Source organism: Danio rerio, chromosome 24, assembly GCF_049306965.1.
Source record: "Danio rerio strain Tuebingen ecotype United States chromosome 24, GRCz12tu, whole genome shotgun sequence".
NCBI classification, from domain to species: domain Eukaryota; kingdom Metazoa; phylum Chordata; class Actinopteri; order Cypriniformes; family Danionidae; genus Danio; species Danio rerio.
This window is the reverse complement of record NC_133199.1, coordinates 25,341,462-25,368,963: the sequence shown is the minus strand read 5'-3', so window position 1 is coordinate 25,368,963 and position 27,502 is coordinate 25,341,462. Positions and strand designations below refer to the sequence as shown.

The window sequence follows — 27,502 nt, the reverse complement described above, 5'->3', positions numbered from 1 at the left end:
CTGACTTCAACTGTATGTTGCGACTGTACAGCATGAATGTAGAACAACCAGTGCTAGCTCACGGAAGTTCGTAACTTTTTGATTCAATTACTATTTTGTCTGCATTTGTATGATCTCAATCGTACAGTTTAGTATGATTTGCTCATCCCCAATGATAGTTGGGTTTAGGGGTGGGGTTTGGAATGAACTCCTATGAATTTGTATCAATAAGCCACTACACTGGCAAAAAATAAGATAGTTACAGTATGGGCAACACTTACTTCTTGGAGTTGCTTTTCCCTCCATGTAAATGATGCCACTTTTTGAAAGTCGTATGATTTAGGTGATACACTAAAGATTTTAAAGAGCAAGTATAGCTCCAGTGTACCAGGGCGGACTGGAGTTTAAGGGGGCCTTTACACCCCCTGATGACGTTTTCAACTAAAGTTGCATAAACTAATTTAATAATATTGTATAAATATACACCCAAAATTTTTGACAAATTTTGTCATTTTACTCACCCTTCACTTATCACCTGAGTTTCTTTTTTCTGTTGAAAACAAAAAGATCTTTTGAAAGATGTTTTCAGCCAGTAACCATTGACTTTCATAGTATTTATTTTTCTTATGAAAGTCAATGGTCACTTCTTTGTATCATTCTATAAAATATCTTTGGTGTTCAATAGAAGAATGAAACTCACTCGGGTGAGTAGAGTTTTATTTTTGGGCGAAGTATCCCTTTAAGTATTTTTTTTAGAATTTTTTAAAAGTGATTAGTTTATTATTTTAAATGTATGGTTTTATTTACACTGGATTTATTGGATTTACTTGATTTTTTGAAAGGTAAGTGGTTGCAAACAATTTGTATGGGCTGGATTTAAACCAACAAACTAAGTTGAAACATTGCTACATTTAATTTCTTTGTTTAAATTTAGCCCATATAAATTGTTTGCAAACTCTTACCTTAAAAGAAAGTTTTTTTCAGTGTATACGTATCAAGATATAACATGAACTTTCTGTTTATTTATTTGAATTCCCCCTAGATAATAACCATTATTATTTTTGTTAATGATTTACACAGAAAATGATGTGAAAGATGATGACTATAAAACATGCTGTATTGTTTCACAGAAAATCCACCAAACTGTAGGAATGACTCCACACATGGCATGCACTCTCAGAAATTAAGGTATAAAAGCTGTCCGGGGCGGTATCTTCTCATAAGGTACACAAGTGTACCTAAAGGGTTTGTATTGGGCCTTAAAAGTTTTTATAAGCACCTAAATAGTACCTTTTGAAAAGGCACCGCCTCAGTGACAGCTTTTGCACCTTATTTTCTGAGAGTGCAGCACGCATCATGGGACGCTCCAAAATACCCGCATGCATCACAGAAACGGCGGTCTTTCTGGTGTGGATGCTGGTTAGTAGGTCAGGGGTTAGATGTGACGCTTGCATGGCTTGTGCATGAGGTTGCGGGTGGTGTAAGTGAATGATCCCGGTCAGGATTAGATACAGGTGAAGTTGCAGAGCCAACAGAAAGAGGATTACCTTCCCCTGGTCACTGTGCCTGTAAGAGGCTTTCGTTCCTCATTCACCCTTTCCGTCGACCCGGGGACACAAACGCACATCTCGTTCCCCTCGAGGGGTCAGCAGGACCTGTGGGTCACCAAACATGCCACCCAGAAGGCGCAGTGGGTCTAGACGGGGCTCTGTAGGTAAAGGGTTTCTGATTCTGAGACCGGGATGAGCAAATTGATCATGAAATATTGATGCTTTAGATACTGATCCCGCATGGAGACCATAGACACGCATACAATTGATCCTTAGTGGTTTATTTAATGCTTTTATTGTTTCATTAGCATGAAGGTTAGGATGGATCGTCGGTTTTGAAAAGAACAATGCGGAGTCATTCTTGTTTTTGTGAAGAACAAAGTTTGTGTACTGACTTCTGCTCCTATTTCTTTTATAAAAACAACATCTTATAGTGTTATTAGTTATGAATTGCTATTATTGACACATAGAGAGGATAAATATACACAAAATCAATTGTCTGTGCTTTATTTGGTAATAATACACAGCAAAAAAAAGGATTTTTTAAATCTGGTTTCTAGTAAAAATATCTAAACATTCGGTAACACTTCATAATAACTACACAATATGAACCATTTATTGAGCATTAGCAAATAGTGAACTCATTATTTGTTAGCATTAACTCTACATTAATAAACGTTAGTAAACGGTTTATAACTGCAGCTATAAATGCTGTATTCTTGACTTACAACCACATTTATAATGTGCTTAAGAACTGTATTTTCATACTTTGTTGATGATTTATTTTTCATTACTAAATTAAGTATTGCATTACTTACAAAGCAGTTATTTAAGCATAGTTTTTACAGATCATTCAGAATGAGTTAGTAGATGATTAATAAAGTATTTAAATAAACATTTTAAAATTCTTATTATTCAGGCATATACTAATAGTTAATTTGTATGTTAATAAATGCTTTATTAACTCAACATCTTTGCAACCTTATCTAATATTAAATTACTGAGAAGTTTCAACATTGCATCCTATTATATTGTTAAATTATTTTAGTGTTGTTGTTTTATCCAGTTTTATGTTGTATTTTGACACTCCTGTCATTTAGCAATGTTTAAACTTCACAGTAATTTTACTTTTTAGAAAAGATTTCAAAGATTATTGATTATTTGATTATTTGATACCAAGACTTAAATTGTCATTTATAAGGGATTTATAAAGCATAAATAGTCCTCATTTTAGATTAGGTCACAAAACTAAATGAAGTTGAGTTAATAAAGCATTTATTAACATAAATAGCAACCATTACTATATAATAAGATGTATAAATGTTAATTTCAATAGTTTATTAATCATTTGCTAACTCATTCTAAATGATCTTAAAAAAACACAACTACTCTCAAATAAAAATGGTTTGTAAGTAATGCAATACTTCATTTATTAATGAAAAATATATCATCAACAAAGTATGAAAATACAGTTATTATGCACATTGTAAATGTGGTTGTAAATCAAGAATACAGCATTTGTAGCTACAGTGGTAAACTGCTTACTAACGATTAATAATGTAGAGTTAATACTTAACAAATAATGAATTCACTAGATGCTAATGCTTAATAAATTTTTCATAGTGTGTAGTTATGTAGTAAGTGGTACCAAACTTTCTTATGTCTTGAAGCATTTTCTAGGCAAGCAAAATAAAATTTGTTTTCAGAAATATTATGCCAAAATGAAGTGAGTTTTTCCTTAAAACAAGCAAAAAAATCTGCCAAGGGGGTAAGAAAAATAATCATGTTTTTACTTTTGACCTAAAATTATTTTTCTTATTCCATTGGCAGATTATTTCTTAAATATATTTAATTATTGCATTTTATTTTTCCTTTCTTAGTATATTTTGACCTTGTTCATTCATTTTCTTTTCGGCTTAGTCCCTTTATTATTCACCACAGCGGAATGAACCCCCAATTTATCCAGTATATAATTCACGCAGCAAATGCCCTTCCAGCCGCAACCAAGTACTGGGAAACATCCACACACACTCATACACTACGGTCAATTTTAGCATACACTATTTACCACGTTTTTGGAATTGTGGGGGAAATCAGAGCACTCAAAGGAAACCCATGTGAACCAGCGACCTTTTTGCTGTGCGGCGAACGTGCTACCCACTGCTCCACTGCGTCACCCATATTTTGACCTATATTTCTTAAAACAAGACAATATGCTTTGCTTGTCTAAAAAATTCTTGTTGATTTAAATTGTTTTAGATATTTGGACTAGAAAAAAGACAAAAATCTAAGCCTGAAAAGCATTCTTGCAGTGTGCTTTTAGTATTAAATTAGCATGAACATTAATATGCATTAGTAATTGTAAATTGAAAAAAACTTTAGGAGGAAATTGGAGGTCATGCAGGAGCTCAAAATGTTTGAATCTATCTAATCTTCTATAAAAGCTAATGGTATTTATATATGTCTTGATATTTTTGTTGATCATCAGTGGTTTAGTTTAGAGGGAACACTAATGTTTAGCAAGTGAAGCTCAAGCAGTGACAGCAGAATAGTTTTTACACCAGTTTTGCACTTAAAAATGGGTTATTTCCCCCTATATCCCCTTGAATTATTAGCTCCTCTGTTTTTTTCCCCCAGTTTCTGTTTAACAAAGAGAAGATTTTTTCAACACATTTCTAAACATAATAGTTTCAATAACTCATTTCTAATAACTGATTTATTTTATCTTTGCCATGATAACAGTAAATAATATTTGACTAGATATTTTTTAAGACACTTTTATACAGCTTAAAGTGACATTTAAAGGCTTAACTAGGTTAATTAGGTTAACTAGGTAGGATAGGGTAATTAGGCAAGTTCTTGTATAACAATGGTCTGCCGAAGTATGTCGATGGTTTAACGAAGATTATAGCTGAAAGGGGCTAATAATTTTGTCCTTAAAATGGTGATTAAAAAATTAAAAACTGCTTTTATTCTAGCCGAAATAAATCAAATAAGACTTTATCCAGAAGCAAACATATTTTCAGACATACTGTGAAAATGTCCTTGCTCTGTTAAACATCATTTGGGAAATATTTTTAAAAAGAAAAAAAAATCAAAGGGGTCTAAAAATTCTGACTTCCGCTGTATATATAATATATTTTCATTTTTTTAAATGATTAGTTGCCTTTACTTAAAACAAGAGAGTAAACCTGTTGCTTTTAAAATGATTAGTTGACTTTACTTAAAAATAAATGGGTAGACCTGTTACTTTGAAAATTATTAGTTGACTTCTATGTAGTCTTCTATTTAAAGATGAATTGGTGCATATTTATTACTTCTTGACATCATTATCATTAATGAATCATTATTTCTGACACTCTTTTTGACTTGGGTAAAATGATTCAGGATCTTTATTTGACAGATTCTGATTTGTTGATGTATTTTGAAGAGTTGAGGCTTAAATTTAACCTCAATAGAAAACATTCTTTTCTATGACATCCATCTCCATCTTCATTTATATAGCACTTTTACAATGTAGATTGTGTCAAAGCAGCTTAACATCGATTTTAAAAAGAAAGAGTTTTTAGTTCAGTTTAGTTTAAATTTCACAAATGAGTGAAAGATGAAATGAATGACATTCACATTAGAAGTTATATTAAAGAATTGCAAACATTTTTATAACAGTTTAAAAAAAAAAATGTTGTTTAAAGAAGTAAATTAAATAAGTAAATAAGGCATTCATTAATGTCCACTAATTTGCATACATTTTCAGGGCCAATATCTGAACATTGGATATTGGCGTTTTAAAAATTTTGTTTTATTTCTTTTTATTTTTAACATATTAGAATATTTTTTTTTAAGATTTTGAAAATATTTTGTACACTTAATTCAGAAAATACAGCAAACAGCCACACTAAAAAAAATTATTCATTACATTTACTAAAAAGATTTTAAGGTTACAGGTTGCAAACAATTTATATTTATTAACGTTAAACTTAATTTGTTTGTTTGAATTTAGCCCAAATAAATTGTTTGCAACCACTCACCTTAAAAAAAAAAAGCCAGTGAATAACTTTTTCAGTGCAGGAAAAGGTCATTTTATCAAACCTTTTTGTAAAAAAAAAAAGGTTAAAATCTATAATCAGGCAAATGATGTATGAGCATATCTTTCTGTCAAAAAATATTCACACTACAGATATGAATAAAACTAGTTTGTTGTATGAAGTGGAGATTTGTGTATAATTTACAGAAAACAAGCGTTATCGTAATTAAAATCTGCAGACCCAAATGTATAAAGTGAGAAGCTTAGAATATTTTGCAGGTTTTCTGTATTAAATAGAAAAAAAATAACTTTATAAAAACCCAAAAATGTCAACGCTGACAAGTGTATTGATAAAATATGTTCATCTTGTCTTACTAGCATCTTGATCATGTAATATTTTCCGTCTTTTACATTTAGTTGTCCACTATAATGATGAGCTGGCTCGCTGTCCTCATGAACCGCCTCTGCCTTTGTGTGGCAATGGCAGAAAATTCTAGACAATAGAGGAATCTGACACCCGTTTGAACAGCATGGCCATGGTCTGACTAATCAGAGTAGTATAATACAATCAGAGAGATGTGCAGTGATATTGCATGGAATAAGAGAGGCCGCTGAATGAATGCATGCAGCACTAGAGAATACAGCGGGTAAAATGAGCGCCGCTACAAAGGCGTACGGATGAATAATGCAACCCAGGTCTATTCATAATTTAAAAGCATGCTGCTTTTTAGTGGTGAAAAGCTGGCGGATTGCCAGTTGACCCAAGTCACCCCGCGTTGAGCTTAGGTCAAACAGAGTGATAGTTCAGACAAGACTAATCAAAAACCTATAGATGCCACTGACATTTACTGACATAATGCGAAGAAATTTTTAACTTGGTGACCTTAATGACTTTTGTGTTAATCAAATATGATTAAATTATATTTTTTAGTATTTAAATATTAAAATAAGGCTGCGTGGTGGAGCAGTAGGTGGCACGTTTGCCTAACAGCAAGAAGGTCGCTGGTTCGAGCCTTGGCTGGGTCAGTTGGCATTTCTGTGTGGAGTTTGCATGTTCTCCCTGTGTTCACGTAAGTTTCCTTCGGGTGCTCCGGTTTCCTTCACAAGTTCAAAGACATGCGGTACAGGTGAATTGGGTAGGCTAATTTGTCCGTATATGTGTGTGGATGAGAGTATATGGGTGTTTCCCAGTAATGGGTTGCAGATGGAAGGGCTTTCGCTGCGTAAAACATATGCTGGATAAGTTGGTGGTCCATTCCACTGTGGCAACCCCAGATTAATAAAAAGACTAAGCCGAAAAGAAAATAAATAAATGGAAATTAAAATATATTTTAATCATAATTCAAATAAATTTTAAACTGTAAATAAAAAACTACTGATTTACTTATGTTCTATCTATCTTTATAAGTTTGTTTCTGCTTTTTAATTTACAAAAAAATTGCTGTAAGAAAGCTGAAAACTTTCCCCAGTACTGGGTTGCGTCTGTAAGGGCATCCACTTCGTAAAACATATGCTGGATAACTTGGCGGTTCATTCCGCTGAGACAAACCCTAATAAATAAGGGACAAAGCCAAAGGAAAGTTAATGACTAAAGCTGAAAACTTGTAACTACAGAAACAACCAATGCATGACTGGTTACAGGTTTCTTTCCAGCTTTTTTTTTCTTCAGTTTTCTTCTTTTTTGTTCAGCAAAAGAAATAAACTCAAGCAGGTTTAGGTGGGTAATGAGGACAGACGTTTCATTTTTGGGCGAACTGTACCTTTAGGATGTGTAATGTATTTACATATACACATTTAAATTTTATATTAAATGTTAATTTGTTGAACTATGTTGTTATATTTATCACCAACGGCAAGATGCAAAAAAAAAGAAAGAATTATGTCTATTATAACTTAACCCTTATGTGCTGTTGGGGATGTTTTCATCCACTCTGGAAGTATTTTTGTGTCTTTAACTTTTTCTGTGTTTCAGCTAGCAGAGTGATTTTTAATGACAAAACTTATTTTGATAAATATTTTGATAAAATGCTTAAAAAACTCTGGGCAAATTTACTAATCTTTTGTTATGTTTGAGATGAAACATCCACCGAATTAAACTGCTGTAGAAGTGCATAAGATAAGATTTTAGCATAAATCTGATAAATCAACCTCAGTCCTGATCAAAACTACTAATTTTCTTCGAAAATTAAAGGATTTTAGCTCTTTAATTGCCAAATTCATTAATGATGTCACCGATTTGGTGAAAAAATAGACACAAAATGACGTTTTTTTAATATAAAAAATAAATGTGGACTAGATTTAAATTTTTTTATTTATTTTTTTTACCTTTTATCAAAGTCTTGAACATGTTAAACAACTTTGTTTTTGATACATTGTTTCAGATTAATTTTCATTTTTCTCCCTAATTTACTGTTGGCTGTTTTTGCCCTATTGAATTCCAATATAACCACATTTTTTTATTGCAAAACCATGACACCATATAATCATGCAGTTTTTTATTGTTGGTGCTTTTCCCTATTGGGAAGAGGTTACATTTGTAATTTTTACTGTGTTCTTCTGGCACCATTAACCCTTTAGAGGCCTGTGCAAAAAAAGCTTAGATTCTGGATTTTATATGGAGTATAACAGCAAATTAAGGTGTGAGTCTAAGTGTGTGAGAGTGACCTTTACGCACGTACCTTGATGTGTCTGAGAAAATCTAAATCTGCATCTCAGCTCTCAGAACTACATGGAGTAAAAAAAGACTGTGTGTTTCTGCACAATCAAATGTGATTAAAATGGAAGTCAATGGGGCCAAAACAGCCACCAATAGTTAATTAGGGTAAAAAAAATGAACATCTATTAATGCATCAATATCACTGTTGTTCCTAATCATTCACATGTAAAAGAAAGGAAAACAAACCCAGTCCACAATTACTTTTTATAATGAAAACACATTATTTTGTGTGTTTTTATCACCAAATCAGTGACATCATTTATGAATTCGGCATTGAAAGAGTTAAAATCCTGTAATTTTCTAAACAATTAGTAGTTTTGATCAGGACTGAGGTTGATTTAAAAATTGAAAACAATTCTTTATCCGATGCATTTTACAGCAGTTCAGTTTAGTGGATGATTTCATCCCGAACATAACAAAAGGTAGTAAATTTGAACAGAGCACAAGGGTTAATGCCGTTTCATTTATTTGATGTATTTTATTGGTGTACTCTATTGCTTTATGCAGAAAAAATAGAAACACTATAGCAATACAAATGCATTATATAAATAATAAAGTATGCAAAAGTGTAGATATTTTTTATATATGTAACTTTGCTAAATGTTATATTGTTGATTTGCTGATATTTGCTGGAAGATTAACATATTTATTATTATAAAATAATAATAAATATAATCTATTCAATATTCCTATATAAATATATTTAATCACTAAAATATAAAAGTAAAAAACATTTTAAAAATGGTATTTTTGGAAATCGAGTGTTCAATCACATTTTTAACTGAAATGTTGTTTTAAGCTTTTCTTTATCAACTGTTGACTGTGTTTGGGTGTGATTTATAATACGCTAGTCACACAAAAGCGGGGCGATTCATTTTTTTCTTCTTTATCTGAGGGCAAAAGTCACAAACTACTCAGCCTTATCAGCACTCGTTGAGCAACTTGTGAACTGAGTGTTTGTTAATCATCTTAACCAGGATTCCTGTGTGTCTATTCTTAAAAGTCTGAGATGTATCCAGTCGGTGTATTTTTTCACATCATTCACCAGTCTGGAGCTGATTCATGTTTCTGCAGTGCTAATCAGCTGCAGAGTGTCTGGGGGTCTTGCCATTTGCGAGTAACTGAAGCTTTCATCTGTTGCTGAATAAAAATGCAAGCTGCATCTCATGAGCCCTATATCGATCATTAGGAGTTAATGGCTAGGAGTTGAGGATTGGAAGAGAAATAACCAGAGGAAAGAGAAAATGGATGCGTGAGAGGAAGAGTGGATCGTTGAGAGCACAATATTTAGACGTATGATTAAAGGAACACTACTTTTTTTTGCAAATAGGCTTATTTTACAAGTTGAGTTGAACAGTTTTCAAATCCATTCAGTCGATCTTTGGGTCTGGCAGGAGCAATTTTAGCTTAGCTTAGCATAAATCATTGAATCGCATATTACCCGATTAGCCAGATTATGGCTAGAAACTACACTCACTGGCCACTTTATTAGGTACCCCTGTCCAACTGCTCGTTAACTCAAATTACTAATCGGCCTATCACATGGCAGCAACTCAATGCATGTAGGCATGTAGACAAGGCCTGCTGCAGTTCAAACCAAGCATCAGAATGGGGAAGAAAAGTGATTTAAGTGACTTTGAACTTGGCATGATTGTTGGTGCCAGACGGGCTGGTCTGACTATTTTAGAAACTGCTGATCTACTGGGATTTTCACGCACAACCATCTCTTGGGTTTAAACAGAAAAAGCGAAAATACCCAGTGAGTGGCAGTTCTGTGGGCACAAATGCCTTGTTGATGTCAGAGGAGAATGGCCAGACTGGTTCAAGCTGATAGAAAGGCAACAGTAACTCAAATAACTTCTCGTTACAACTGAGGTATGCAAAAGAGCATCTCTGAACACGCAACACGTCCAACCTTAAGGTGGATGGGCTACAGCAGCAAAAAACCACACCGAGTGTCACTCCTGTCAGCTAAGAACAGGAAACTGAGGCTACAATTCACACAGGCTCACCAACATTGAACAATAGAAGATTGGAAAAACGTTGCCTGGTCTGATGAGTCTCGATTTCTGCTGCGACATTCGGATGGTAGGGTCAGAATTTGGCGTCAACAACATGAAAGCATGGATCCATCCTGCCTTGTATCAACAGTTCAGGCTGGTTGTGGTGGTCTAATGGTGTGGGGGATATTTTCTTGGCACATTTAGGGTTCATTAGTACCCATTGAGCATCATGTCAATGCCACAGTCTACCTAAGTATTGTTGCTGACCATGTTCATCCCTTTATGACCACAGTGTACCCATCTTCTGATGGCTACTACCAGCAGGATAGAGCGCCATGTCATAAATGAATCATCTCAGACTGGTTTCTTGAAAAGGGCAGTAAGTTCACTATACTCAAATGGCCTCCATAGTCACCAGACTTAATCCAATAGAGCACCTTTGGGATGTGGTGGAAAGGGAGATTTGCATCACGGATGTGCAGCCGACTAATCTGCAGCAACTTCGTGATGCTATCATGTCAATATGGACCAAAATCTCTGAGGAGTATTTCCAGTATCTTGTTGAATATATGCCATGAATGGTTAAGGCAGTTTTGAAGGCAAAAGGGGGTCAAACCCGGTACTAGTAAGATGTACCTAATAAAGTGGCCGGTGAGTGTATATTCCGGTACTATAATCAAGGAACTTTGCTGTCGTATAATGGATAATATTCTTCAGTACCTGAAAATATACCCCATTGCATAAATATTACAAAAATAGCACAAATAGTACAGTTCTGCATAAATAATACAAAAGTAATATGCGTTATATAATTGCGTCTGCTTCAGCAATGGTACAGCAGCAAAATTTCTTGATGTCAAACTAGAAAAAAGCAACTTTTTATTTTCCTTCAGTCTTCTTGGTACACAATGCAATTACAGAAGAGTCCAGCATTAAATAGGGAAATTATCAAAACCCTTTTTTGATTTAGATTTTTTGTCAGGTGCTAATGGTCTAATCTGATTCTATGATTTATGCTAAGCTAAGCTAAGCTAAAAGTGCTCTCGCCAGACTCTCTGAGATCAGCTGAGTGGATTCAAAAATGGTAAAACTTAACTGTTCGATTCTATGTGACTTATAAATTAAACTTATTTAGACAAAAAAAGAAGTGAAGCGTACGTTTTTAATGTGGGTCATTTGTGATTGTTTGGCTCTTGTCCAAAGTGCGTCCTGCCGAGTAACTCGTATGACCTTTCAAGGTGCAGGCTGCTTTGTGTGTTTGTTTTGTGGAAACATGCAGAATGTGCTCAGCTGGTGGGTGGCAAGTCTGTTTTTACAGAAGGGAAAATGTAATGCTAAATGCAAAGAATAAAATGACCATATAATCTTGAGTTGTTTTAATTGTTAAAAGCTTGTAATTTTGATTCAACACCATTCAATCTGACCAAAGTTCTGGGATTCACACAATCGATTTGTGTTTGGGCAACACGAAGGAATTGAGTTAACTTTATTAGTTTTTACACTTAACATAAAACAATTAAGTTGTCCCAAAAAAAATCTAAATTGTGTAGAACATTTTATTTTTAAGTATTTTAAACAAACAACAAACAATTTGTGAGTGCATGATAATATTTAAAGGGATAGTTCACTCAGAAATGAAAAATTCTCCACATTTTCCTCATACTGAAGTAGTTCTAAACATTAGCAGCCATTGACATCCATAGTAGGAACAAAAAAGGCTTTGGAATTCAATGGCTGTTTTTCCCCCAAACATTCTTCAATATATCCTGATTTGTGTTTGACCAAAAAGAGACATAACAAGAGGAGGGTAAGCAAATTATTACATACATGTCATTTTTGAGTGAACTATCACTTTAATGTTTACATGAAAATGTTTTTAATTAAATACCTTTCTTATGCATTTTGATTGTTTTTTATTTGGTAAAACTGAAATCTGGAAATACAAACTTTTGAAAATGGCTTAAAAGTGCAATTTTTGTTTAAAAAATGACTAAAATACTGTCTCACATAATTTTGGGATTTTTGTGTTTACAAAGTAACTGGTCTGGCATGCCTGATACAGCTTTCTAGCATTTTTTTGGATCCAAGTGAACAGGGATTGTTTTGATGGTGTTGTTTTCTACAGTACATGTAATATACAAGTACCGAAACACTTATTAAGTAAATCTCAGGAGAAAGGAAAAACAAGCGTTTTGGCTGACATTATTCTTACTTTCAAAAAGAAAGCCATATGAGCCGTTCACGTATTGTGCCTTTTGTACACTCAAGTTCATTATTTAGATGTGACATGCGAACAGCCCTGTAAAACACAGTAGAGAACATACAGCAGATCCTGTTCTTGCCACTTGGCATGCGGCTATTTGTCACATGAAGCTTCTTTGAGCTTGGGTCGTCCATGGTTCAATGCTGTGGGCCGTTATTGTATTATTAAGGTGTCTCAGTTGTGGGTGTAAAATGGCACTTCATGTGTTGTGGTTCGATTCTCTGTAACCAATCAGCAGCGAGTCAAGCTCCATCCTTTTAGTATCATACTATAGTGCTATACTGTTATGAAAGAATCCCGAGAATTGGTATGGTATGGTTCACCATTTTTTTATGACAGTGGTATTTGAGATGAGTTTGTACAATACTGTACCACTCTGTGGAAACAAGCCTGAGAAAGGCTGTCCTTTTTTTTTCTATCGTGACAAACATCGAAATGAAATTTGAAAAAAAGTACACAATATTTTCCATTGGGAAATGATTGGATTGTTGAAAGACAGGCATTACTAACAAAATTAAGGAATATTTATGAATTGATGAAAGCAGTTGGCTTAGTGGTTAGATAGCTAGACAGTTGCTGAATCGAGTCCTGGTCTAACCATTTAGTCTAGGCCAGGGGTGGCCAATCCTGTTCCTGGAGAGCTACCTTCCTGCAGATTTCAGTTGCTACCCATATCAAACACACCTGAACCAATTAATTAGGACCTGAACACCACGTGATAATTACAGGCAGGTGTGTTAATTATGGGTTGCAACTGAAATCTGCAGGAAGGTAGCTCTCCAGGAATGGGATTGGCCACCCCTGGTCTAGGCATTTCTGTGTGGAGTTGGCATGTTCTCCCCATGTTGCGTGGGTTTCCTCCAGGTGCTCCGGTGTTATTCACAGTCCAAAGACATGCAGTGTAGGTGAATTGAAAAAACTAAATTGACCATAGAGTATGAGTGTGTAATATGAATAATTGAAATGCACACAGATGCAGGTTAATAACAAGCACTACAATATGCTTATTAAAATAAGAGTAAAATAAGAGCAGTCTTTTTTTTATTTATTTAGAATGTCAAGCGTTCCGTGTCACTTTGAAACTTTTGTATTTTAGCGCAAAATCTATAATGTTTAAAGGGTTTATATGTAGATAGCAGAAACACTGGAGGCTATTTAATAGTCTTTTAATTTGCTATGATAAACAGAACTTGTTGTGCAATGCAAATTCTGTGTCCTGAAGCACAATTAGTTGAGAGCTACTGCTGTAACTCTGAAGGTGCCCAGAGTCACCTTGAAAGATACATTAGCCATTATTTATGACGCCATAAAAACACATTTGAGAGCAAGTGTCTTCAGCGTTAAAATATGTGACGCCAATCATAACTACAAGTTAACACAATTCTCAGCTAGTGGCAAGATAGTTATCAGTGGTCGGGCTGGCCTTTGACACTAAAGAGAAGAGCGCTTGCTATATTTACACCCTGCTTCTCATAACTTAAGATCAGGTTGTTTACAAGCAAGTGTAAGAGCTTTGCAGAATGAAATCTCAGAAAGCATGAAGATCTGATGGAGATATTCAGCCCGTATAATGCGTTGTGTTTGAGCTGATTCATGTGGTTTATGGTTTTGCATGAGCGACTGGAAGATAAAGCGATTGGACATGGTGCAAGAGGGGGCATGAAGGCTCTGTCTAGATTCTGAAGATTCTCACGCAACATTATTTGTGGGAGAATTAGCTGCAAATACAGGGGGAAATGGATCCTTTTGACATGAACCATTAGGGAGCTTTTTTAAATTGAGCCATTTAATATCATCTCTTTTGTCTCTATTACTTTCTTTTACTGTCAGTAGAAATGAAACACAATTACATGTTATTTTTCACTTTGCTTGAATAACTCTTCATAAAAAGCAATTCATCTTTCTAATTATTTGGTTGATGGCAAATCCTCTGAGTCAAACCCTTTGGAATGGTATTATTATAGCACAAAGTAAGACAGCTGTGATCTTTTACATGTTAATAATTCCTAAATCCTGCAAAAATCTTATCTGAAAATGTTCAGTGTCCTTTTAACACTCATATTTGTTTACATCTAAGGCAAGTATCGAAGTAAAATGCAATAGCTAAATATCTAATGGAATTTTATTTGATGGTATTTCAGGTCAAACCAAAATGGTTAACAGTGCAGCATTTGTCCCAATACATGTTAATAGATTATTAATAATCTGATCAATAAATGATTTTCAGTAAATCAATAAATTATATTTTTTACTAGTTCACACTTTTACAGATGTTTGAAAGAATAAAGCAGATTTGGCGTGCTGTCCAGTGAGAGGACTTTAATATTGGAAAAGACACCCCAACTCGTGTTATTCCCCTTGTCGGCAAAGTGAGAGATGTTGGGGTCCGAGTGAAGTGTCTAGCCCAGCCTTAGAACGCTCCCCCTAGGTAGATATTGTTTAAGAGGTTGAGGTTGTCGGGGTGGTGGAGAGATGTTAAAGTCGTGAGATAATGGAGGTTTAAAGGGCCATGACACCCCCCTCTTTCGGTTAAAGTCTACTTCAGAATTTTTTCAAAAGATGCATGATTAATGGGCGTGGAGCTCCGCGAGCATCGGGCAGGAGTGGGCGTGGCCAGCAGGGGAGAAGGGGAGCGAATAACTGCTGTTGTCAGTTATAGCTCACAAAATGAGACACAAAGAGGAGAAGCATGAGTTTATAGTTTACAAAGTTAAAATGCAAAGAAATGAACACTGATTTAATGCCCTGCTACATTTGTTATTTGTAATTTCATATACAGACAACAACAATTTATATCATTATAAAGATGTGTGTTCATGTAAACACTATAAATAAGGACTTCTGCCTCAATCCCCGTATCCTCAGTGCAGCAGGTCTCCTGACCCGTCTATTTTAACCATTAACCCTGCTGGTAATCTGGAGGATTTAGGCAAATACAGCAGCACGGCGATGTGTCTGAATGTGAACGAACTCCTGATGAAAGACAGTGTCCGCCATTCTCTAATTCTCGTGCTGCTCTCCCGACAAAAATGCTAGCAGCACGCACACAGCTTTGCTGTATGATCGGCCCTGACAAGATCGCGGGGGAAAACATGCAACAAACCCCGTGGATGATGGAAACAAACGCATATGAGCCTTCATGAACGGCTAAATACTGTGCCGTGGTTTCCGTGTCTCTCAGCTCGGGCTTGACACTGGCAGGTCTGGCAGGTCTCATGAATAATTAAGCAGCCGGCTCTTCTCATAGGATAAGAAAACTCCGCTATGAATAATAATGAGAAACCGATGCGTCATCATTGCACTTGCAGTTCTGCGATACGTCGCCGATTTTGATCCCGCCCCAAAAATCATTTTAAACCCGGAAGCTGAAATTAGCTAACAAAAGCTCTAAATTATCCAGTTTTCCCCACAATTAAGCTGACAGGTGCTAACATTGTCTTAACTGATGCTCAACACACACACATCTGATAATACAAAAAAAAAAAAAAAAGTTCTCTGGGGTGTCCTGAACCTTTAACCCCGCCAGTCCTACACCCCTCAACCCACTCTGAGCTGGGATTGAACCGGCAACTCTTCGCATTCCCTTTAGCGTCTGAGCACTTTCACTAGCAAAGGACTTCACTAGCTGGCCTCTGTTACAGAGGAAGGACAAGTTTGGTATATGGAGGTTTGATCTAATGCTGATTGGATTATAGAATGATTGTCAATGATGTATTAGAACTGTTGAAACATCTGCGCATGCATGCTCCTCCCAAAATTTGTTTAGAAAACATCACTTAAAAACTTTCTCCCGCACGTTTCCATCTATTGCATCTGATCTTACGCAAATAATAAAATATCCATATGATTTTGTAGTTAATTAATGAATGCGTTTTCCAATTTTACTCATTTACAAATGTAGCTTAAAAAGGTCTAATAACAACAATAATATGTGTGTCCCAGTATGTTAATACCTAATTTGATCCAAGCTTAATTTTGAAACTTTCAATGCCTTTATTATTATTAACTTTGGCTTTTCCCCCCAACCACATATGTAAATAAAGCAGACCAAATCATACATAGCTTTGCAGATTAAGGATGGGTTTATTGCTTTTTAAATTATATAAATCACTTACCAGATGGTTAATGATAAAATATGTGCCTGTTCATTTTAATAATTCATTAAGCCCACATTATTCTCATCATTCATTTTCTTTCATTCACACACTATACATGTGTGTGTGTATATATATATATATATATATATATATATATATATATATATATATATRTGTGTGTGTRTATATATATATATATATATATATATATATATATATATATTATGATGTTTCAATCAGTAGGCTATAAAAATACTTCCGAGTTTAACTAGTTGACTTCAAATTCTGTGGCTCAGACCATTAGTAAATATTTTAGTGAAAACAACTGCAGATTATATTGGCCCAGTATAAAAATAATTCCACAATTATATGATCAGTCATTATGCGTCTTTCAGTGACATATTCTTTAACATTTATTTATTCCCTCATCCACATGTGTTTACCCCTGGAAGCAGTCTATTTCAAATCTATCTATAATACTGCACTTAATAACTTACTAACCTCAATTTGACCTAGCAAAACAAACCCTTTTGAGAAACAGTAAGTCTCTTCCCTCAGGTGAAATGTCCATCCTGGAAACGAGGAGGAGCAAATGAACAGGAAGCGAATCCTTGCTTGTCAGTGCATGTTCAGTACATTTCGATCCCTAATTGTGAATACAAACAAACAGAAAGACAAACAGACCGACAGACAGAAAGACAGCTGTGGCCCTCGAGCAAGTGCCTGTGCCTTTAAATGGAAGGCTTTTGTGTGGGACTGCGGGGAACGCGTTAGTTAGACGCGGGCAGAGAAAGCGCGGTGTTTGGAGGGAAACCAGCCGTCTTCTGTTACTGCAAAGACACCTCGTAGTGGAGCTTTATGAATGTCCCGAGGCTGACAAATGACCCGGAGCACGCGGGTTTGAGGCTCGTCGTCTGACTGGAATGGGAGAAGTGACGAGCGCCGTCCATCTCTCCACGCCCGCTTTCGATCATGCAGCAGCTGGGTAAACTCTCCTGTCACATCCAGACCGAGCTGTTATTTACCGAGCCTACATTATTTATTATGTGCGGAAAAATAATCGTTTGGCAGGGGGGCTGCGGTGCGGCAGTGTTTGAGCAGGAATCACTGAGATCAGCAGAGCAGTGAGTGGCCGCGTCTCAAAAACACCCCACGCGACGCGCCGCGACCGCTTCTCCTACAGTGCTCGAGGCTGAAAAAAAAGACAATTTATTTACATATATGATATATAAATGTTATTTCAGCATATTTATACAAAATACTGCGATAATGTTTGTATTGGCGCAATTACATATTATAATAAAATGTGAAGTTAGAAATAAAACAGTAATTTACAAACAGTGTCACTACTGTAATATAAAATATATTAAGTATTACTAAATGTGCATGCATTGTCATCACCTTAAAACTGGTAGGCTATTGTCAGTTAAGTAGAATAGAATTGTATTTCTATCAAGAAAATAAGTCGATGAAAAAAGTTCTTGGACTAGTTATTTAAACCGATTTTATATGTGTGTGTGTGTGTGTGTGTGTGTGTGTGTGTGTGTGTGTGTGTGTGTGTGTGTGTGTGTATATATATATATATATATATATATATATATATATATATATATATATATTATTTAACCTTTTATTTCAGTCATTTGCATTTAAATATTATTTCAATTTATTTCTATTAAAATTAAAGGTTATTTAATTAGGCTATATAATAAATTAGTATTCTATTTACATTTTTACATGAGCAGCCACTCCATATACATTTATATAATTTTAAATATTGTTTTATATAACGTTAGACTGCTTTATTGTTTTAATAATTGATTATATATTTATTGTTGTTATTATTAGTGTTATTAAATAAATAGACCATAACTATTATATAATGTCCCTTTAAACTAATTGTAATTTTCTATTTGTAAAATATTTTTGGTTTCATTTCGACGTTGAAAATGAGAAAAGCTCTGCAAATATCAGCGACGCTCTTGGTGCAGATTCTGCCACTGAACATGAACAGGAGAGACTCCTCCGACATCGTGACTCCGTCTTGTATTATAAATGCTCAACTGAGGCGCGCGCGGAAATGCAATCTAAGTAGGCAGCACGCTAGATTTTAAGACTCAGCCGTTGTCTCGTTGCGTTCCGTTTCAGCGCATCGCCAATGCACAGGTGTTCCCGCTAAAAAAGAGGCGTTTATGAGGATAAACAAACGCGCAAGGTTTCCTACAAAGGTGTTTGCTGCGCCATTGTGCTCCCATCAGCACATTCTGCACCGGGGGTCCCGTGGGCGTCGCGCGTGTGCTGTATTGGTGACGGAGCTTTTGCTCGTGGATGATGAGGATGAGGATGGATGAAGGGGGGATGAAAAGGACGGGGAGGGCGGTGCACTCAGGGAAGCGTCATTGGCATCAGGGGCGGCTTGCATCAGCACACAGTAGTAGGCTAGTGTTAGTGGCAGCGCACTGAACTGTAAACCACATTTGTATGTGTCTTCTTCCTCCTGTCTTCTTCCACGCGCACTCACGCTAGCCTCGCCTCCTCTCTTCCATCACTCGAACGGTGCAGGACCCGCGTGCTCGGCCACCGGCTACCGCAAGGCAGAGGATGAGATGTCCGGGACCACATCACAGGCGGACCCGGTAGATGCCACAGCGCGGACCGTGCTGCTCAACAGAGCCCAGACCACCAAATATTGTGACAACCATGTCAGGTGAGTTCATTCAAGACTTCTTTTTCCTTCTTGAAGGATGTTATAGCCTGTTTTATTCAAGCTTATTTGATAGACTATTCTTTGTTGTAAGTCTCCATTCTTCCGGTCTCTCCGTAGCTGTGCCATTTAAAAGCATGCTTCAAGATGCTGCAGACATTTATCTTCCTATCTTTGATTCTGTTTTGATTTGTTTATAGTAAAACTAATGTAAATGCATAAAGATCAGCACTTAACTTGCACTATCAATAAGAAACCAATACGGTTATATTTATATACTATATTATATTATATAGACTACTGTTATATTTCTGCTTATTTATACCATTCAGAAGTTTGAGGTTATTACGAAGTCAGCTTAGGAAGGCTGCATTTGATACTGTAAAAACAAAAGTTTTGTGAAATCTTATTATTACACTGGAAAGTAAGGGTTTATTACTTTAGTGCATGTTTAAATGTAATTGATCACTGTAAAGTCAAAGCCACATTTCAGCATCATTGATCATTCCAATATGTTACTAGAGCTAAAGAAATATTTGTTATTATTGTTGTTGTTGTTGTTGTTGTTGTTGTTGTTGTTGTTGTTGTTATTATTATTATTAGTGTTGTTATTAGTGTTTAAAATGGTTGTCCTACTTGAAAATTGTCTGGAAAACATTATAAATGTAGTTTTCCATGGTAGGCATGGGCCGGTACAAGATTCTGACGGTATGATAACCTTAGATAAAAATATTACAGTTTCGTGGTGCTCTAAAATATATTCTTTTTTTATTGTCTGGTTAAAAAAACAAAAACGTTTTCCCCTTTGAACACAAAAAAATTATTTTGAGAAACATTTATAATATTTTGGAGCTGTAATCATGTCAGGCTAAATAATCTAAATGAACCATTGACTTCTGCTGTCTTCATTTGTTTCAAAAACACTAATTTGTTTACAACCTTTTGATATCTTTTCTGCTGGAGATACTGTTGTTCTAAAACACACAAAAAACATAAATAAAAAATCTTACACATACTTTAGGTACGATATAACAGAAAATTTTTGGGCTTTTAAAACCTTTACTTTTCCAAACCATGGTATACCTTGAAAATGGTTATCGTCCCGTGCCTATTCCATGGTTATTTAATGAATAGAAAATATAAAAGAATGATCATTTATTTAACATAAAATCTTAGTAAAAGTCTCACTTTTGATTAGTTAAATGCCTCTATGCAAAATAAAAGTATTAATTTCTTAAAAAAATCACAGTGACCCCAGTTGTTTTTTTATCCCAGCAATCCCAACTCTTGCATTTCTTAAAAAAATAAAGGAGTCAGCAAGATGCCCAAAAAGAACCCAAAATATCTTTCAAATTTTTACTTCATAGCTCTTTATATAACCCTTTTTCATTTGAATAATCTAAAGCAGTGTTTCTCAACCACGTTCCTGGAGGACCACCAACACTGCATGTTTTGGATGGCTCCTTTGTTTGTCACACCCATTACAGGTCTTTCAGTCTCTGCTAATAAGCTGATCATCTGAATCAGGTGTTTTTCGTTAAGGAGACCTGGTAATATGCAGAGCTGGTGGTCCTCCTGCAACGTGGTTGAGAAACACTGATCTAAAGAACCTTTTTCCACTTTTAAGGACATTTTGTGTTATTAAAATATTCTTTATAGAACACAATGATGCCAAGATGTTTTTTTTTGTCTTAAAACAACATTTTAAAGCTCATCAAGTCATTTCAAGAACTTTTTTTTTTGGAAATGTCCAGAAGTGATGATTACAGAGTGGTTGAGATGTTCATTTACTAATTAGTCTATTTGATACGACCTTGACTCATTCAGGCTAGTTTGCACACTTCGGAGAAGAGCGATATCCAATCTGAACTGTGATCAGCCAGTCAAAGTGATGTGTAAACATTGCCTCCTCACAGTTTTCCTGCAGCTCAACTTTCTGTTTGTTTTGGACTGTTATTCTTGAACTAATAATTAAATCAAACGCATTGTATGCAATGCCTCACCAACACTTCATTCTCCAACATCCTATTAACTCCTAATGCTGTTAGACTGATTGTAAAAAATGCTTTAATCAAGCTACCATTTTCCCTGCTGGAGATTTCCATACAAAATGCATGCTAGTATACGCATTAAATGTGGCATCTGAATAGCTTACATTAAGTAAAGTACTCCATTCGAGATTTCCTGTGAGTACACCAAGGTCATGTTCCTGGCTGTGCTTTGGCCAGAGTTCATCTGCAGTTCCTGAGCAAAAAGTCTTTTGGACTCTTACTGTCGGGTGACTATTAGATCACTGTGGTCCATTCCATATGCAGTAAAGTTCTGCTCATGACATAATTGCACTTTTCGAAGCTTTATAGTTTTGTTATGAATACGATCGCTCGATAGATGTAACAAAATCCCAATAGATTTGAATCTCAAATCACTTCTGAAAGCTCATGCAAAATCAACCTCACACACACACACACACACACACTTCATCGATCCATTCGGTTCTGAAAGGCTCTATTTTGGTTCCTGTAACAACATTAGGGTGGGCCTGTAGAAATCCGTTGTCATTTTGTCATTGGTTTATTTTAGATCACATGCAACTCTGACCTTTTCTGCTCATTCAGCCATAACCGACTGGAGCAGTGGAAATTTTCATAAGAATTCTTCAGATCACTCTCTTATTGCTTCTCCTTCATGTTTTATTTACCAAATGGTTTCTGCTTCCCGTTGCATTGGCATCAATTGGTCAGCTGTCAATCACAAAGTAACCAGACCAACAAATCCATCAGTGCAATCATCCATATCAGTCCTTTAGTAGGGTAACCCCAGGTATACTACACATCATGGTGACGGCGGTGTGGGTTGCTGTGTGTGTGATTGGGCCGCTGAATGTTAATGAAGGGGATCATATGAATGGTCTCAAGCACTCTTTGATGTCAACGATAGCCTGCCGCACTTCCAGGTCAGCCACTGAGCTGCTGTTTGAGGCTGTAGTGTGGGTTACACAGGGTGTGTTGGGCTGTGAACTCATCGCCGACGAGCCCAGAAGGGTGTTGTGTTTACAAAAAAGCAGTGGACAGTAACTAAGTTTTTTTTTCTCTCTGCTTCACTGCTGTGCTTAAGTAAATATTTTAAGCATCAGTGCTTTAAACTTTGAGTTATACTTTATAATATTTATATGCAAGACATTTTACTCAAATTTCACTAAATTCCAAATCAAAATATTTTACTTTTTACTTCCATCTCATTTCAAATGTAACAAAGTAAAAAGTTATTTCAAACACGGAATAATATCATCAACCACATCACGTGGTTGCTTTAGACCAATTGAAGATCAAAACATGACCTCAGTGTACAGAAATTTTAAATATGGACCAATCGCTCACTTTTTTTATGTCTATTTAACTGTTTAATACCAGCCCTTTTTGCAGTGACAAATGAAAGAATTTTGAATGTTCAAACTCGGCTGTGACCGCAGCATAACTGATTCAAATGATTCAAAAATCACTCTGAACGATTAATTTATGACATGGAGTGAATTAATTTAATCTGTTCATGAGTCAACGTTTCACTGATTCAGTTGATTTGTTGGTCGCACTGAACAATTAATTTGTTATTTAAACAGAAATGATTGCTTGTATTCTTTAGTCAACAACTCACTGATTCAAGCGATTCACAGATCACACTGAACAATTAAGTTATGACATGGACTGAATTAGTTTTACCTTAATAGGGTAGCTGCGGTCACACTTTAATTTTCTCCCCATAGACTTCATCAAAATACGTACGCAAAAGCGTCAGACCGGAAACGCAAGCTCGTGTGACAAGTTTTGCAGATCGCTGCAAAGTTCAAGCTTGGTGAACTCTGACCTGCAAAATCCCATCACTTGACATTTTAATGACTGTAAAGCATTTACTGCACCAATCAGCTGCTGGAGAGCTACTTAGGCATCTGATCGATACCGATAATTGACAGACATGGCGAGAATCATCCATCCCAACTGCCCAGACACTTTATTTTGGGATTGTTTATCTAAATTTAATGCGGTGGGCAATGAAGTGTCAGGTATTTGTGGATGCTGGCTTGCATTAAATTAAATTAGTGCTGTTTTGGCCTTGGCTTTATATATAGATGTTTTAAAATAGTAAATTTAAAGTATGGACCAATCGCTTGCTTTTTAAAATGTCTCATCATCTTGATTAATCTCGCCCATTTTCGCAGTGCCATACAAAAGAATTTTAGCATGCTCAAACTGTAATGTGACCGCGGCATCAGTCAACAACTCAGAGATTCAAACAATTCACAGATCACACTGAACAATTAATTTAAGACATGGACTGAATCAGTTTCAGCTGTTCATTAGTCAACATTTCACTGATTCAAATGATTCACAGATTGTAAAGAACAATACATTTATTAATTGAACAGAACTGATTGCATGTGTTCATGAGTCAACAACTCACTAATTCAAATGAATCAGAAATTAAACTGAACAATTAATTTATGACATGGACTAAATCAGTTTCCCCTGTTGATACAGCAACAACATTTCACTGATTCAATGATTCACAAGTCTAAACAATTACACTAAAACACTTACTAAACAATTCACTTAAACAATTACTTTATGACATGGAGTGAATTGATTTAAACTGTTTATGAGTCAACAACTTACTGATTCAAATGATTCACAAATCACACTGAACAATACATTTATGTAATTGACCGTATCAGTTTCAGCTGTTCAGACGTGAGCAACTCACTGATTCAAATAATTCACAAATCACACTGAACAATTCATTTGCGAATTTCACATTTACATAGTTTATGCTCTACAATGATTGATTCATTGACTTTACAAATTGATCGAAATGAGAGATTCTTAGAGACAGATTGGGCAAAATGTTAGTTAAAATAAAAATTTTAAGGTAAATATATATATAAAAACCATATATCACAGTCATCGATCATTACTGTCTGTTCGTAAAGTAACTTTAATATTGTCTTCACTCATTTCTTTATATACCAGATTATGTATGATGTATTTATTCATGCTTTTTTAGCCTTGAAATAAAATTAGTTATCAGTATAGTTATCAGTGTATAACATGTTTTGGTAATTTTTAAAACTTAAATATATTTTAAATCAAGACTAGTAAAATATTCATTTATTCATTTTCTTGTCGGCTTAGTCCCTTTATTAATCCGGGGTCGCCACAGCGGAATGAACCGCCAACTTATCCAGCAAGTTTTTACACAGCAGATGCCCTTCCAGCCGCAACCCATCTCTGGGAAACATCCACACACACACACACACTACGGACAATTTAGCCTACCCAATTCACCTGGACCGGATGTCTTTGGACTGTGGGGAAACCAGAGCACCTGGAGGAAACCCACGCAAAGGCAGGGAGAACATGCAAACTCCACACAGAAAAGCCAACTGAGCCAAGGTTCGAACCAGCGACCTTCTTGCTGTGAGGCGACAGCACTACCTACTGCGCCACTGCCTCGCCCTAGTAAAATGTAAAAGAAGTTAATAATGCTTTAAATGGAGCACTATTGTATTAGGGCATCTGTGCTTTTACTTAAGTCTTTGCTTTGTACACTTTGTCCACCAGTGCAAAATAAGACCTGCTTACGATTGGATTTATACAATACAGCTTCCAGATGCGGATATAAACAACTCCCACCTACACAAACAGACACTGACTCGTGTTTAGATTCAGATGGACAGCCTTGGGATGGAGGCACATTTGTAGTCCTGCGGGTTATTTTTAGCCATACTTAACAGCTATTTTAATGACTGTAAAACATTTACTGCACCAATCAGCTGCTGGAGAGCTACTTAGGCATCCGATCGATACCAATAATTGACAGACACGGCGAGAAACATCCATCCCGACCGCCCAGACACTTTATTTTGGGATTGTTTATCTAAATTTAATGCGGTGGGCAATGAAGTGTCAGGTATTTGTGGATGCTGGCTTGTATCGAAACACTTACAAATGCTTTTTGCCCTCAGATCCCTGAGTGGTGCTTATTCTAAATTAGTGCTGTTATGGCCTTGGCTTCATATATAGATGTTTTAAAATAGTGTGAAGTTGTTTAACACTGTCGATTTTCTTTTTTTGTCTTTTCCTTCTTCAGCACGGCTAAATACGGGATCCTTACTTTCCTGCCTCGGTTCCTGTATGAGCAGATCAGGCGAGCAGCTAATGCTTTTTTCCTTTTCATCGCTCTTATGCAGGTATGACACTTGGCACACTCTCACAAATGTCTGAAATGCATCGGCTTTGTTTTAAGATGTTTTGCAAGTGGTGTTTTTTTTTCTCAAAGGGGACATCCATTCGATGACCCTGTGACTTTTTGTTCATTTGCCAACATGTCCATTTGTCTATTATATCCATTTTTGGAAGTGGTCCACTTTTTCACTCTCATCCAGCCACTATCCACTCTCAATAACAACCTGCCATTTGATCCAACTAGTTAGGCCTGTATTGCATTGATAAATGTGTGAGCAAAATGTCTAAAAGGATTCCTCATTGTGTCACGTTATTTACTCATTCCAGTGTTTTGCAATGTGTTGATATTACTGAAACATTCTGGCTAAGGGGTTTGTTCTGGAGTGTTAAAATTTTATAGTGTGTACAGTATAGCCTGGTTTTGAAGTCTTAAAGGGGTGGTCCACTATGATATCATATTTTAAGCTTTAGTTCAAATGTAATGTAGCTGTCTGAACATTAACAACATCTCTGAATGTAATTCGCTCGAAGTTCAATGCAAAGGAAGACATTGGCTTTTACAGAGTTAGATTAGCAAAGCCTACAGCAAACAAAGTTTGGGGACTATAAAAAAATAAATTTTATAGAGTTAGTGAGATCACAAATGCTTCAGGTTACGCACATTCACCACGCGCATACACCCCGCGTAGTGAAGGGGGGTGGCCAGAGCCGCTGTAATGTTATTGCAGAGAAAGCCAAAATGGCGTCCAAACTGCTATTTCCACAGAGCTTCTTCTGTTTCTGTATTTGTGCTTCCAAAGGAAACGACACAAAGAGAGAAGTGCTTACAATTTAATTTTAATTTTGTTCTAGAGAATTATAAAAAAATGTATATAGCTTGCATTTGACAACGGACAGCTTCCAGAGTTTCTCTCAGTTCAGTGCTGGATTCGGCTAAAAACTCCAACCATAATAGACGATGCTGAGCCTGTGTTTTTTTTTTGCATGATCTTTTACATGCACAGTGTCTAGCATTAATGGTATGTTGTAGCAAGGACCTACTGTAAACAAGAATGTAAACAATGGAAATCGCTGTTTGGCACTGTTAACAACTTAGCTACAAATTAATTTTTGTCCATCAAACTGCTGTACACCCACAATCTTCAGCAGTGCTTGCAGCGTCTCTCTATGCAGCGGCTTTCAATGCATTCAACATCTCAAATAACAAACTTGCAAAATATGTGAACGTTTCATATTACTTACACATGCTTATAATCCAAATAAATGTCAAAAAACACTTGTCAGATTTTAGTTACGAGAGCAGGCATGAAGTTCAGCTGTGTCCTCTTCCTTTAATGTATAATTCAGGACACACTTGTTCACACTGAAATGGTTGCTATACTGACCGACAGTATTTACACAGCCGAAGCACAGGCCACTAGTGCCTGGACGTGTCGATTCCTGGAAATGTGGAGCCAATCCTAGAATCACAGCACGTTATGTTAGCTGACCAATCAGAGCCTCTTAAGGGCAGGTATTCAGAGAAATAGGAAATATGACAGTCGTTTTCATGTTTGCTGAGTAGCTGTACATAATTAAAGTATGATATATAAAAAATAACATAATTAAACATATACATAAACATATACAAAACATATACTCTGGCCCACCCCTTTAAACCTTTCGGCCAGTTTTTTTTCACAAATTAGTACATTCTGACAATCTTTTCGACTTCAGATTATATGGTGGTAATGTGAGGAAATCTTTACAGAACTTATCTTTAACCTCCTGATTTGCTTGCAGACACATCAGGCCACCCTTAAAGGGATAGTTTACCAATTTACTCAGTGTTTACTTACCCTCAAGTAGTTCCAAACCTTCATGAATTTCTTGCTTCTGTTGAACAGAAAAGAAGATATTTATAAGCAAGCTTAAAACCTGAAACCATTGA

General features: G+C 35.8%; 1 protein-coding gene across 25 annotated transcripts in view; it reads left to right on the top strand.

Annotated features, from left to right (window-relative positions):
* The window catches only part of atp8a2 (ATPase phospholipid transporting 8A2), a 127,672-nt gene that overhangs the window by 10,574 nt on the left and 89,596 nt on the right, over positions 1 to 27,502 (top strand). For 9 of the 25 annotated variants that reach the window (XR_012399291.1, XR_012399292.1, XR_012399290.1 and 6 more), the window contains 2 exons: positions 19,159 to 19,339; positions 25,478 to 25,577. Coding sequence is in view for 7 of the 25 variants with exons in the window: in XM_021473764.3 (XP_021329439.2) it covers positions 19,159 to 19,339; positions 25,478 to 25,577 (281 nt within the window). In the remaining 18 variants the exon portion in view is untranslated. Of the gene's footprint in view, positions 1 to 1,541; positions 1,694 to 17,320; positions 17,618 to 19,158; positions 19,340 to 25,477; positions 25,578 to 27,502 lie in introns of those variants that run through there. The other 16 variants (XR_012399299.1, XR_012399295.1, XR_012399296.1 and 13 more) reach the window with 4 other exon arrangements.